Raw genomic sequence first — 14825 nt, 5'->3', positions numbered from 1 at the left:
CTTACTATGTAGTTGAGATGGAACTGGAACTCATATTGTAGCCCAGGCTGCTCTTGAACTCACAGTGATCCTCCTGCCTCAGCCTCCTGAGTGCTGGGGTTACAGGCATGCACCACCAAGCCTGGCTCCTGTATGGGAATTTATCATAAAGAATTAGTCATGGATGCAAAGTTGTGTGAATAATGAGCTTCAAAGCAATGTCACTTAACTATGCAGATACTTAAACATTAAAATAGGGTGTATGCACATAGTAGAACATAGTGCCACTGTTAAAATGATGGGCCATTCACTGGGGCATTGACGGGAAACTGTACTTAAGATAATAAACAAAAACTTGACAGTCATGTCTTAAATGTGAGCCCACTTTCTTTGAAAGCAAACACACGTATACCCATGCACACACATGCACACACACACACAGGAAAGTTTGTGGTGTACTGGAACTTTTGGTTGTGGGAGGTAGGTGGATTATGAGGGGTTTTTTTGTTTTTCTTCTTACCTTTTTGAAAATAAAATTCCTTAACATTAAGAACGACAGCACAAACCACTCAGATTATGGTCTGGGTATATTTAGGAAGAGGAGTGGAATTCCAGGAGCGGTGCAGAAGAGGACGGGGTCCGGGATACATTGGGCAGGAAGCAGGTCTGTGCGATGTCCGGGCTTCTGACTCAGACCCTGGAGGGCGGTTCCAGTTTGTAGCGTCTTGAGTGTGAGCTGGCTGTAGGACAGGCCGGGGGACGTGGTTGTCAGGTTGATTTGGATCCGTGAGAGGACTGTGTCAGTCTGGAGACCAGTGGAGATTAGCAAGCGGAGGCGGATGGTTGGTGCTGGGATAAACTTGTCTGGGGGACACAGCAGTGAGAGTGGGTGGGGGAGCTTAGCTGAGAACTTCACTTTGTGACTGTTTCGTTGAGGGGTGGCCCAGAAAGGGGGAACCAGAAGAGCCCATGGGTGACTGGGCAGAGGGAGGAGCCCATGTATGCCAGGAAGTCACAGCCAGAGAGGTCCTAGGAGGAGGGATGGCCAACTTGGTCGAACATATCACAGCCCCTTCGTGTCTCTCTGAGAGCACTGGCCTGTTTGGGGTGTGGATTCTTTCGTTTTTTGTTTTTGGTACTGGGGATCGAACTTGGTCCCTGTACTTGCAAGGCAGGTGGCGGAACCACTGAGCTAAATCCCCAACCCTGGATTCTTTTAAATGTCACACGCACCTCGACCCATATCTTGGTGTTGGGAGTCAGGATTGAGGAAAGATACGAAAGTCCTCAGAGGCTGTCTGGAAGTACCTGATTTAACCTTCATGGCAAGATGATAAGGTTGGCAGCATGACTGGCCTCATTTCACCGGTGGGTAACTTAGCAGGGGGAGACAGGAGACACAGTGGGCGCTGCGGCTCATTGCCTAGGACTCCGCAGAGGCTCCGGGACGGAATAGCGACCAACGCCCTCAACTCCATTTGCTGAATCTCTTTACACGTCCAGCAGCAGTGCTGTTTAGGGAGGACAGTGTTTTCTCACCATATCTGGTGGATTATAAGAGAAACTCCTGTCCAGGATCTTAGAGGTTTCCTCTTTTCAACTTCCTATGGTTTCTTTCTTCCCACAAGACCTAACTAAACACACACCTCTTGCGCAGTAGCCCTCCAGTTCCCCTGCGTCGCCTCTTAGCTTTGCTTAAGCCATCTTACTTTTCACATGCTCTCCCGAGTCTTTCAAGTTGTCAGATTCCTCTAAGACCCACTCTCCTCTGTCTTCATAAGATCTGCACTCAAGACCGTAGTCATTTCATAATATTTAAAACGCCTTTTTCATCCCTGGATACCCTCCCCATTGAGAAAGATCCATCTCTCTACTTCTTACTATCTGTCTTTTATTTTCCTCTTTATTTATAATTTGGGTTTCTCTTATAAGAAAAACCAGGCGACATTTAAGATTATGTGTCTGATTTATTTCACTTAACATTATGGTCTCACAGTGCATCCATTTTCCCACAAATGACTCAGGAATTAAGTTGTGTTGTGTATGTGCACAGTTCCACACAAGGAATATAAACATGTTTGTTTGTTTTGTTTTGTTTGGGTACCAGGGATTGAACTTGAGTCCTTGTGCTTGTGAGGCAGGCGCCGAAACCACTGAGCTAAATCACTGGCCAGGAATATAAACATTATGTACTGCAAGCATGTACAAATAAAATTTTTTTAAATTCCCATAATATTTGGTTTTTTTTTGGTTTGTTTTTGTTACCAGGGATCAAACCCAGGTCTTTGTGCTTGTGAAGCCAGTGGTGGAACCACTGAGCTAAATCCCCAGCCCTTCCCATGGTGTTTGCTAGTCACACTTTTTAAGTAAATCATTAAATACCTGTTCATTCAGTCACTACACCTTTGTCTGACACCCCCTGTATGTCACTGGGTGATTGATGAAAGACACCCACCTGTAAAGGGCTTACAGTATAATAAAGGAAAGAGACATAAAACACACCACCATTGCTGTAACAAGCTCTTCACAGTAGGGCTGGGTTTGAGACAAGGTCAGCTCAGAGCAGTGAATGATCAGTTCTCTTTGGAGAAACTTGAAAAAGCTTCAAATAGAGAATTTAGCCACTATCCTGGGTCTTAAAGAATTACTGGTGGCTTGTTAGATGAGAGGTGGGGTGGGAGGTTGGGAGGAACACTCCAGGCCAGGGTGTGCCAACCAGAGATACGGAGACATGGCTGGTAGCAGCATGCGATCTACTATATATTAAATACCGACTCGTGTCTTCCGTTCAGTTGGAACACAGTTATGCCGCTTTTCCAGCCAGATGACATTTAACCGAGTCGCTGAATCGGAACCTTGAGATTGTCCCTGGTGGGCAGTTCCCACGCTGGGGACAAGTGGAAGAACTGCTCAGATACGACCGGTGTCTGTTTCGTGTTTGTGCAGACCAGGGACGCGCTTACCACCATTCTCCATGACCTGCGACCCCGGGATCATTTCAGTATCATCGGGTTTTCCAACCGGATTAAAGTGTGGAAGGACCACTTGGTGCCAGTCACTCCTAACAGTGTCATAGATGGCAAATTCTACATTCACCTCATGTCGCCCAGCGGAGGTAAGAGCGACCCTTCCTTTCACACCAGCTTTGGCATGATAGCAAGCTAATTTTCTGCCAAGAGTTGAGTAGCAGAGAACTGAAACCGATTACAGGAAAAGAGGTGACAGGTGAGAGCTTTCCCAGAAGCTTATGTTTCCCTGAACACCAAATATCTAAAGTCTCATCCCTAACGCATGAAACGAAATTGGTCAAGTCATGGGGGGAAATACCAGATAGGTGTTCGGATGCTTTCCTAGCTCATTTTAGGGATCCTGAGAAACAAAGCGGTTTTTTGTAACTTGTTCTTGGGCAGAGAATTAAAGTGAGATGGGCAATTCAAGGTTTTGTGTGCACATCCTGGGAATGGGCCAAACAGGTGGTCATCTTTATGACCTAATCTGTACGGAGTGAGCACAGTGCGAGTCCCACACCGCTAGGCTGTGGGTGGGAAAGGGGTCTGGGAGGGTGGTGGGCTCTGGGTCGTCTCCCACTGGTTTCCATCACGATTCCTAGGTGAGTGTGCAGAATGGGAGAGAGGAGAGGGAAGATCATCAGGAGTTTGACAAGACTGGGGAATCAGGGCAGTGTGTTACACAACGTGGCGTGTAAGTTTCTTCAACTTAGGACCTGAGTCTGACACTCACATTGCTGGTGCAGGGGTCACATAAGAGGCATGCAGTATTGGGGTACTTAGTGGGACTGAACCTGGCCCATCTTCTAAAGCTGTCCTCTTGGTTAATTTCACTTTGATTTTCTAGAAGCGTTCGGAGCACTCGGATCAGTCTTATTTGAGATTTTTTTTCCTTCTTTCATATTGTCATTATTTTCCATCCAAGCCAAAGCACTGATTTCCCAAATAAACCTGGAATTTGATCTTGCTTAGACTTACCATGGTATTTCCTTCCAGCCTCCAAAAGCAGTATCATCTAAGAACTGTTTTATTATTTGATGAAAGAAAGGAAAGATTTAATATTGTAGCTATTGTCTCTGTCAGGAAGTTGGTAAGACTAACCTGGAGGGAAGAGTTTACTCTTCGTCTTTGCAGCCCTTGGTTCCTAGTATGGTTTCAGAAATGCTGTGCATGCTCAATAGTGTTTGACTGGATTTATTTGATTAGAAGTATGTGTGTGTGTGTTGGAGGGAGATGATTAAACGGCTTCAGAAAACAGTTATCATATATTATGTTCTTTTGGAATCCAAACCTTAGGAACCCTATGGGTTTCCTCTTTTTCTTGACATTCCATTGCCCCCACTCTGCAAGTGAAGAGCAGATTAATCCACTTCTCTTTGAGGTGTAACTTTAGGATTGGAGGCGTATGTTCTGAAGCCAGACTGCTGGATTTGAATCCACCATTAGCCACTCAATTTCTTTGCACCTCAGTTCCCACGTCTGTGAAATGAGGATGTTAATGGAGTTGCCATGGGGATCAAATGGGTTAAAATATTCAGAGAGCGCAGAGTGGCTCTGGCGTATAGAAGTCCTCTTGGTGACGCGGCCATTGTTTTTATTCACCTGAGTAGTCCTGTTGCTGGCCCTCAGGAGCTCTGGTGGACTGGTCAGGCAGCCCTGTGGGACCCTTCTTGCAGAGAGCTCCTCACTGTGGCTGAATGGGCTGGAGATGCCTCGCCTTAATGGTTTGATTCCAAGCCCTCAGTGCCTTTGGCACCTGAGTGCAATCAGCGACGCTAAATCCACCCTTTGGCCCCAGCTCTCCCTGGATTTAAAGTGGACTGAGAGATTTGGCATCACTACTAAGTGCAAATTAAAAAGGATACGACACCTGCCAGGTGGTATGTGCCCACTCATCCAGAGGCAGCAAGAAATGAGACCAGCATTATGAAAGGCAAGTGAATGATTCCAAAGAATCGTTAAAAGGCCATTTCAGCTGTAACTTTGCTTCTGTTTGGGATCTGAATGCATCTTAGCAAGAGTTATAAGCATTTTTGTCACAAGCATAGACTTAGCTATCCTTTTTAAAGCCAGACGTTCTGGAGGATTTAAAGTAAAGAGGAAATGATCTGCCTCTTTCGAACAGTATACATTTGGCAGGTAGCTAAAACATTGCTCTTGACAAGATGATGGGGGTGGTGAGGGTTACAAAACTCTACATTTACTAAAAATAATGAATTGGATGTTGACAGTGTGATTTCTTTTGGCTTGCAAATTTTAGCTCAAGCCATTAAAAATAAGTGGAATTAAAATGGGTGATTTGGAGGGATATGTAAATTTTAGCTCAAGCCATTAAAAAGTGACTTAGGGATCTAGATGGTAAAAACTCGGTTTTGCTTGGTGAAGATGGAACAGTAGCAGCTCAGTTGAGTGGAATTCTTAGCTAATCCAGAAATCTCATTTTCACTGGGGTTTCAACCTCAACCACCCACCCACCTCTCCATAAACCAAGCAAATATTTACTTGCCAGCTTCTGCACACTCTGTCACACAGCTTTAATCAGAGCTGCTGACAACAGGCACCTCTCTGAAAGAAAAGTTCCGGGTCCAGGAGTGCGCATTGTAACGGCTCCTTCCATTGTGGGTTTTAATAAGCAGCGGTGACTCCAAAGGAGCAGCAAGCGAGGAAAGGAGAGAGAATGCAGAGAACTAAATAGTTCCGGCAGCACCACCCAGGCACGTTTGAAATCACCCGGAGCGTGTCTAGTTGTCCCAACCCGCTTCCTTATTCTGTGCACCTTTCTTCTCTGTGACTTCCTCCCTTCAAACTCCCGCACCCAGAACCTTCCTGTTCTTTTCAAAGCTTGTCCCAGAAAAGGGTGGAGAAGTTATTATTAAGGCCAGGGTAGTGAGAACTTCTACACGACGGTATCATCAGTTACCTTCAGGAGGAGGTTTTTACCATGGGATCACTCTGTGTCACTTATATTAGTCAGCAGACACTTGTTAGGTTTCTAGCCAAGCCGAGGGTTCGCTGCAGCTGTGAATGCACTGAGTGTCGGAGCTGTCTTCCTCGTGTCCCACAGGCACAGACATCAACGGGGCCCTCCAGGCAGCCATCAGGCTCCTCAACAGCTACGTGTCCCACAATGACATCGAGGACCGGAGCGTGTCCCTTGTCATCTTCCTGACAGATGGGAAACCCACAGTGGGGGAGACCCACGCCCCCAAGATTCTCAACAACACCAAGGAGGCCGCACGGGGTCAGATCTGCATCTTCACTGTTGGCATTGGCAATGATGTGGACTTCAAGCTGTTGGAGAAACTGTCCCTGGACAACTGCGGCCTCACACGGCGCGTCCGGGAGGAGGAGGACGCGGGCGCACAGCTCATTGGGTTTGTTTTCTTGTCTCAGGAAGAGGAGATGCTATGTAAGGGCTCTGGGGGTCAGATTCGATAGAAATCCAGACAGCAGTGTGTTCTTGCCGCACCTCAAATCTATGAGAAGTGCTCCTAAGTCACTGATCTCATCCTGGGTTTGCAGATCAGGGATCACATTCTAGTCCTGCCTTGTGGCTTTAGGCCAGGTTTTAAGACTATCTGTGCCTCAGTTCCTCATCTGTAAAATGAGAATTATGGGTGCCTGCCATATTTGTAGTACAATTAAATGATTATCTTTTGGGCTGGGGATTTAGCTCCGTGGTTCCATCACCTGCCAGGCCCAAGTTCGATTCCTGGTACCAAAAAAAAAAAAAGATCATCTTTTAATTTGGAAGGAAAATAGCCAGTTTAAACTGATAATTTAATATCATCAACATAATTTAATAATAATAATAATCAGATTATAATTATGAGATAGAGAAGAAACTAGAATTAGGCCTTCTAACACCAAGGTAACTTCCCATGGGTACATGATACCAAATACAGTATGTGATTTTGCTGCTAAGGCAATGAAGTGTCCACTTCCAGTTCAGCATGGTACAGCATTGTCGTATTTCTTTATAATTTAAAAAAATTGTATTAGTCACATGATGATTCCATTCATCACAGGGAGTTGGTCCATGGACGTAACACATCTCAATTCCTTTTCTGTATCTGCACCAGGGATTGAACTCAGGTCCTGGCGCTTGTGAGGCAAGCATGGCACCACTGAGTTAAATCCCCGGCCCCACATCTTAATTCTTGACATCCATAGCGTATATTGTCAAGGAAAAGTGAGGTTGAGGTGCATTTATGGATGCTCAATGGCTATAACTAAAGAAATTTAATAATGATAAACCTCACTGAAATTCTGCAGTATACAGCAAAGACAGGCAATATGTATGGAACTGGCCGCTAGTTTTCTTCCAGCATTTTTATGGAATATTTAAATGAAAACAGGAGTTTGTCTCTTATGCTATAAAAAATCTTTAAAGCTAGATCAGGGGGCACTGGGTGTACTATATAAAAGAATTGAGATTCGGTAATGCGTTCATAGTGAAAGTAGTTACATGGAAATAGATCAGTTGCCCTATTTGTAACATTAAATATATGATCTTTCCTAACTTACTTAAATTTTGAACTAAAATTAGAACTTAAAATTTGCCTAGCATTTCTCCACATATCATCTCATACGACCCTCACAAAATCCTAAGACAGGGATGGCGAACTTCCAGACGCTGCAACTCCAAACCCACTTGTTTATCACAAGGCACCAACATTGCAGTTAAACCTGAATACTGAGGTTTTAGTTTAGAAAAAACAACTCATACATTAACATTTTTGGTCTTAAAAGAAAAACAACAACACTCAAGCCATAGTTTTCCACCACTGTTCTAAGAGGTACCAGATACGTCAGGGTAGACGCTATGCTGTCATGCAGAGATGGCCAGATGCAGAGGCCGTCCTGAGAGATCCCTTCACTTCTCCTGTAACAGAGCGCAGGCTAAGTTCTGGTTATGCAATCGTCAGGGACTCAGGTTCTTTCTAGTTTATTGCTGTGCTCCACATACTTAGGTATTGTCCTTAACTAGAAGGTTGAAATAAATCACTATCATTTCTGTATTGCAGCCTCAGAAAGAGAGAAAGAAAAGAAAATCATTGCAAGCCATTTCATTTTAAGCAAATGTCTTGTCACTTACATTCCACTGGTGACATCATGGTCACACAGCCTTAATCAGCACAGTGGAGAACAGGAAACGTCTTTTGTAGGCACTACTAGACATAGGCCTAGTTAGAACTCAATCATAAAAGAAAGGAAGAAAGGACCTGGAGACATAGCTGATGATCTGCTGAAGAGTTCGGTACTGACTATTAACATACTGATTTCATAGACGAAGAAACTGCCACATTCCTTAAACACAGAGCAAGGACTGGCTGAGATGGAAGTTGATTCTATATCCTGTGCTGTGTAGAGCTTTGGAAAGTGGACTTTGACTGTACCCTTACTTAGCAGGAAGCAGCCACATAACAGAGGCATAAGAAAAACTATCAGAAACAAATACAAATAATGTGCTACCTAAAGTGCATCTATTTTCAAGAGAAATGTTTTCAGGAGCCCTTTGAGAAGCTTTGGTGTGTACAAGGGAAATGTATCAAGAGTCGTGAGGGTGATCGTGAAATTGTATCACATGAAGAATAATTCATGAAAGTATGTATTGATTGGGCAGCATAAATGAAAGACGTCAGGGCACACGCAGCAATGTCCTTTGAGCATCTAAGTGGCTGTCACGTTGAAGATTGGTTAGACCAGTTCTCTGTTGCTCCAGAAGCAACACTTAGCCAAAATTTCAGGGAACTCTCAGGGGTGGAAATCCTGATAGCTTCTCAGGATGCTCACAGCTCAGGAGCTCTGTGAGATAACGAGGGCTCTCTCAGCAGGGGAGTTTGAGCTCCTGCTGGTGTCCTCTGTCGCAGAGATTGTGCTGTGGACTGCGATGGACTTGCTCACTTCTAGTCAGACCACACCCTTTATGAGAGTAGAATTCACTTTAGAGATGTACTTTGCTGCTGGCCATGCCCTGATTCTGTCTGTTCCTCGCCTGCAGGTTCTATGATGAGATCAGGACCCCCCTGCTTTCTGACATCCGCATCGATTATCCCTCTGGCTTAGTGGAGCATGTCACCAAAACTGTGTTCCCCAACTACTTCGACGGCTCTGAGATCGTCATTGCGGGGAAGCTGGTGGACAGGAAGACAGATCAGCTGCATGTGGAGGTCACTGCCAGCAACAGTAAGAAATTTGTCATCCTAGAGACAGATGTGCCTGTGGAGCCTCAGAAGGCGGGGAGTGGCGCCCCAGGACGCCCCAGTTCCAGAAGTGATGGAGAGGAGGACCCCAACCACATTGAGCGTCTCTGGAGCTACCTGACTGTGAAGGAGCTGCTGAGCTCCTGGCTGCAGAGTGACAGCGAGCAGGAGAAAGAGAGACTGAGGCAGAAGGTGCAGGACCTGGCCATGAGTTACCACTTCCTCACCCCTTTCACCTCCATGAAGCTGAGGAAGCCGGGGCTTCCCGAGGACACACTGGAGGCGGCCCGGGGCATGTCTGCTGCTACAGGGCCCGGAATGGTGATGCAGAGTGTGCGGGGATCCACTATGCAGCCAGGTATGCAGCTCCCGGGTGGCCAGGTGTACCTGGGCCTGGGTATGGCTTGTGACTCTTTTTAAGCTTTTGGCAACCTCAGCAGGAGTCTGTTTTATTTTATCAGATTATAATTTTTACAAACAGGAGCCCTCCATGCAGCAGGGAGTCTTAAGAAAGTACGTGAGACTGTGTGCTTGTATTGTTATAAACTGTGGCTCTCAAGGGAAATGAGAAAAAGTGGTATGTGAGCTAAGAAATGTGGCCAGTGGTCAGCCCATAATAAGTCACACGCAAACCCAGTGCCTGCCATACTGCAGACATGACTGGGGCACCAAGAAGAACAAACAGACATAAATATTTAGTTTTAAGTGACCTGCCCCCTTTTGTACCAGGGATCAAACTCAGGACCTTGTGCTTGCCAGGCGGGCACCACATCACTGATTTAAATTCCCGGGCCCTTAAGTGCCTTTTTATATTTTTAAATACTTCAGAGTTAGGTCATTTTATGTATATACTTGTTCTTATTTTCTTGGGAAAGTTTGTGAAGAACCAAGATATAGATTCTTGAGAGAATCCCCCTGGAATCTGCAGAGAGGCAGCCATGCTCAATCTTGATGGCCATTTGATAGGAGCAAGAAGAAGAAAATCCTGTGAGACCAAAGCAGAGGGGTGTATTCTGGATAGCATCCATTTGTGGAAAGTGGTGTGCTTTTATTAGGTTCCTGTCAGATTCCTTCAGCTAAGAAAGGGAGCCAAAGTTAGCCAGGACCCGTGAGATAGGACACAGGCGCTGTCTTCTTATCCTGGACACTCTAAACTCTGAGGCGCACCAGAGTGTGGGAGCGGGCAGAATGTGAAGTACGGATCCGCTGACCCTGCAGAGCATCTGTGAGGCCCAGGGCAGGCTTCTGTGTCTGTCTGAGCCTCCAGTCCTGTGCCTGGAAAACGGGAGCGATGATAATGCTTCTGAAGGCCATGGCAAGCACTAATGTGGACGTCTTTGGCGCATAATGACTGTTCTACAAGCATGAGCCATCCTTTCCCACAAGACATGTAGTGCTAGACATTAATTGAGAGATCCGTACCCTTCTGGGGAGGCAACAAAGAACCCTGCCGTTTTAGAAAGAGCAGAGCCTTGCTAAAAGCTAGTGCGATTTTCATTCTGATTAAAAGCAGGCTAGAGGAGAGCATTAACGTGCTGAAAGATCCATGCCGCATCCAGGAAAATTGCCTTTCTGAGTAAGGTCTTCTATTATATGTCAGGAGCTCAAATCCCAGTAGATTCAGGAGGGAGCAGACAAATGATAACGGACTCTGAGGACCAGGCACGCAGATAAGGAAACAAGCGACTGTGGCGAATAAGGAGCTTTTCCACATAGATTTCAAAATGATTTTCCTGAAGTGTCAGTAACACAAGACAGCTCTCCTTTCCCCAAATCTCTGATGTTTTAATTTTTTTGAGTGTCTATAGCAATTGCTACTTTTTTTTTTCAGTACTGAAAATTTAACACAGGGCCTTCACACTGAGCTACAATCACCAGCCCTTTTTTATTTTTGTATTTTGAGACAGGGTCTCATTAATTTGACATGGCTGAGCTTGAACTTGGAATCTCCGTGCCTCAGTCTCCCAGAGTGCTGGGATTACAGACCTGTGCCACCGTGACAGGCGAAACTGCCACTTCTTAAAGCGGTTGCCCAGCAGACTGCTTCATTCTCCTTCTTGGTCCATCTGTACCCTGCCCATGTTCTCTGCCAGAGACTAGAACGGAGAATGATTAAAAAAGTATTTAGGACTTTTTATCTTTAATTTCTCTGAGGATAAAGATCAGTGAAAAGGAGCATAATTTACCTAATACACAGTTTGAAATAAGATAGTGATCTTATTTACAGAAATTAATTTTCTTTTAGGTTACGCATTAATGGAATATTCATTCAATTAAGTTACTTTGGATACTTGGTGTTTCAAAATGCTTTATGAATCAAGCTTACACATATAGTTGTGGACACTGGACCCTAGCCATGACTTTTGGTTTTAACTTTTATTGTGCTAAAAATTACACAACATGAAATTTACCCTCGTAACCCCCTTTAAGTGTACAATTCAGTGGTGTTACGTATATTCACAGAGATCACAGAAATAAAAATAAAATCTAATTGATAAAGAACAATTAAGTCTCCACAGTTGACATCACACTTATGGCTTTTGAGGCCAGGCTCTGTCTTTAAAATAAATGATGTTTTAAAGAGCTCTGAATTCTTTTTGTTATCACAAATGTATCTGAAAGCTGGGCATTACTCATCTCTAATGAATAAATAACACAGTGTTCTTTCCTTTTTAGGACCCATGCTCAAGAAACCATATGATCCAAGAATCAAACTCTCTAAAACATCAGGTACAGAAAAGGTGTGGCTGAATGTGAATTTAAGAGTAAGGACATCTTAGAAAGTGGACGCTGGGGACTTCCGTGAAGCCAGTTAAAATAGCAGCTCATAGAAGAAAGTGTCACGACCTGTATTCCTGTAGCTTGGGCCTGCAGCGTGAGGCAAATGCTAAGAACCAGGACCGTCTTCAAGCCATGGCTTGAACACCATGGAGAGACCACAGAATCCAGGAAGTCTGGCAAGACCCCTGAGGGAAGAGGGGACAGACTGCAAAGCACATTCTGATCGGTCTTAGAGATTTAAAATGTACATGCTTTCAGCCTCAGGTGTCACAGATACAGAAACAGTTTATAAAAATGTAAATGTCTGGAGTGATAGGCAGGATTTTTTGTCTTGTGTTTTTAAATTGTTGGCCTTAGAAGGAAAAGAACAGATTTAAAATGCCATAATATTTTCTGTTGGCAGCTTCCTGACAATAAAAGTCAGGCTAGGGCAGCTGGGTTTTATTCTCCCAGTGGATATGCCTTGAGAGAGTTTGGTTGCTTTCACCATGAAGCACCTTGACCCCCCTGTGAGGCAGCATATAAAGAAATACAGGTGTTTGTCTTGTGATGATGGAAAAATAACGGCCCCCAGAGGAGACAAAAGTTCTCACCCACACTGTTGGGACTCTTTAGGGTTAGTTTATGTGACAGTTCTCTGAGAGTCACCATGACAGCTCCAAACTCATCATTTCTACTCAAGGCATCTAACGCCCTCTACAAGAAAAGATGTTGCTCGTTTCAAAAGAAGAAGGGAAAAGTCCAAAAGTGATTATTGCAGACAGCATCCGAGAGGAAGGTTGTCTCAAATTCTGTAGAGCACATATGTTCGGGAAACTGCATTCCCTGCAAAGAACCTGTACATTGCTCTCCTGGTGGCTAATCTCCAGGACTTGCGCTTACAGCACATTGGCAGAAAGCAGCAGTAGAGATCGTTCTCCTCGGGGTGTCAAGGGTTCTTCTGAGTAATACTGAGTCAGTGACAGAAAGCACGTGAATTCACTTTCAGCGTGAAAAGATGACTCCGCCTGACCCGTGCGTCTAGCACGCACAGACACACACTTGTTCGTGTGCAGCTGGGCAAAAGTGGAGAGGTTTCCCCAAACGTGCCGCATTTCATGTCTAAGCCAGAGAGAGAGAGTCAGTCTCCAATCCGGTGAGACAAGAGAATTGGTACAAACACCTGGGAGGGCCGTTCCCAGGGAGCAGAGGGGAACGTGGGGAGAACAGACAGTCACCAGGGGCCAGCTGGGCTTCATGGCCTCCACTGTGGACGAGTAAGTCCGTATGACCTCGAGGCGTGATTCCTCTGTCACCACTCTCTGTTCTGCCCACCCAGCTAGGGACCCCGTGCTCACTTTTCACTGCCCCCGGGTGGGGCCAGGCTCTTACTGCCGACGGGCAAAGGTGGCCCACAGCTGGCACCGTGCAGGTTTCTGACAGGCTGTGGCTTGCGGGGAGCAGTGTCACAAGCCCCCTCACAGAAGAGGAAGGTCCTCCTCACTCTTTAGACGGGCGGTTAAGGACAGAGCAAATGAATGGGAAAATCCGCCCGCAAAACGGGAGGCTACGGACTCAGCAGCTGTGGAGGGTGTCGGGCAACATCCGACTTTCATTTTACATTTTTCATTCTACACTTAACTGAGGTATGGCGAGAGGAGCTAGATCCCGCTGCTCGGGCTAACTGGATGGGAGCGGGGAGTCACTTTCCTCCTGTGCATTTCCTTAGTCAGTGCCTGGAGGCATCTTCCTTCCGTGTCCTCCTGGGGATTCGCTACAGTTAATCCGGAAGGCAGCCAGTAAGTGTCTGTCTTTCTCTCTCCTCTGTGCCTCCCCCGCCAGTGGACGGCGATCCCCATTTTGTTGTGGATTTCCCTTCGAGCAAACTCACCGTCTGCTTTAACATCGACGGGCAGCCCGGGGATATCCTACAGTTGGTCTCTGATCACGCGGGCTCTGGTAAGTTCTGCCCCCTCCCGTCTCCTGGGCCGGGACCAGGGAGGGGTTCTCCCAGCTTCTGTATCAGGGTGAATGAGCTGCGGTGTACAGACTGCGGTGATCGCCAGGGAGTGGGCGGTTCCTGACTTGCACTCAGCCGGATGCCACTCAGACCCGCCCTGGGCAGCTTCAGTGGGGCCTTGGGCACAGGCCTCGAGAGCCGAGCCGCGGTTTCTCCCTTGTAGAACAGAGGCGCTGATACTCTGCTGGCCTCACGGGATGTTAGGAAGTGAATCGAGTGAAATTAGGAATATGAAGTAGCTTAGAAAATGCTCAAGAGTTACAGACATCCACCACATACCAGTGTCACTATATCTTTCTATTCAAAAGCTGTAATGGCAGCGAGATAGGAGGCCCAGACTCCTGTGTCCTAGTTCCTCAAAAGCTCAGAGGTAAAGCCCAGAGGTTAACCACACAGCGCTGCGTGTCAGTGGCATCTCCGTAAAAACAGAGCTGGTTCCCTAGTGAGGGACCGGGGAAAGATGTTGGCTCAGAAACTTTTGCTCAAGGCAGGTAACGATGCTTGGGAACAACTGTGTGGACAGCCATGCAGGCCAGCTTTGTGGAGACCATCTGGTATTTTTCAGTGCTATGAAAGTGAGGGGCTTAGAAATTCAGGTTGCAGAACGTCTCCCATCAAGGTGACACGTGTGATGTATTTATGTGAAGGTTGGTTCTAGGTCTCCTTAATTATATTTTTCTCTTTCAGGTCTTCCTAGCCTCAGAGCTAAGTTTCTAAGGTTTATAATACCTCTGGGGGCAGGGAAGAGATGGGAACCTAACTGTACCCCTCACCAGAAGTGCCTTCTCTCTTGGGAGCTGTTCCATGGGTTCTCAATTCCCTAAATCAGCTGGGTGTGGTGGCGCATGTCTG

The 14825-nt window shown here is 46.0% G+C and overlaps 1 protein-coding gene across 1 annotated transcript in view; it reads left to right on the top strand.

Moving 5' to 3' along the window:
- Itih5 (inter-alpha-trypsin inhibitor heavy chain 5) overlaps positions 1-14825 on the top strand; it is an 82178-nt gene that overhangs the window by 57045 nt on the left and 10308 nt on the right. Inside the window, exons 8-12 of the mRNA XM_033761814.1 lie at positions 2926-3094; positions 6052-6361; positions 8992-9551; positions 11870-11923; positions 13796-13912. Of these exons, the coding sequence (XP_033617705.1) occupies positions 2926-3094; positions 6052-6361; positions 8992-9551; positions 11870-11923; positions 13796-13912 (1210 nt within the window). The remainder of the gene's footprint in view (positions 1-2925; positions 3095-6051; positions 6362-8991; positions 9552-11869; positions 11924-13795; positions 13913-14825) is intronic.

The sequence above is a fragment of the Fukomys damarensis genome, unplaced genomic scaffold (assembly GCF_012274545.1).
Source record: "Fukomys damarensis isolate Sample0158 unplaced genomic scaffold, DMR_v1.0_HiC HiC_scaffold_10, whole genome shotgun sequence".
In the NCBI taxonomy this organism is placed as follows: Eukaryota; Metazoa; Chordata; class Mammalia; order Rodentia; family Bathyergidae; genus Fukomys; species Fukomys damarensis.
Note: the sequence above shows the minus strand (reverse complement) of the source record. Positions and strands in the feature narration are given on the sequence as shown.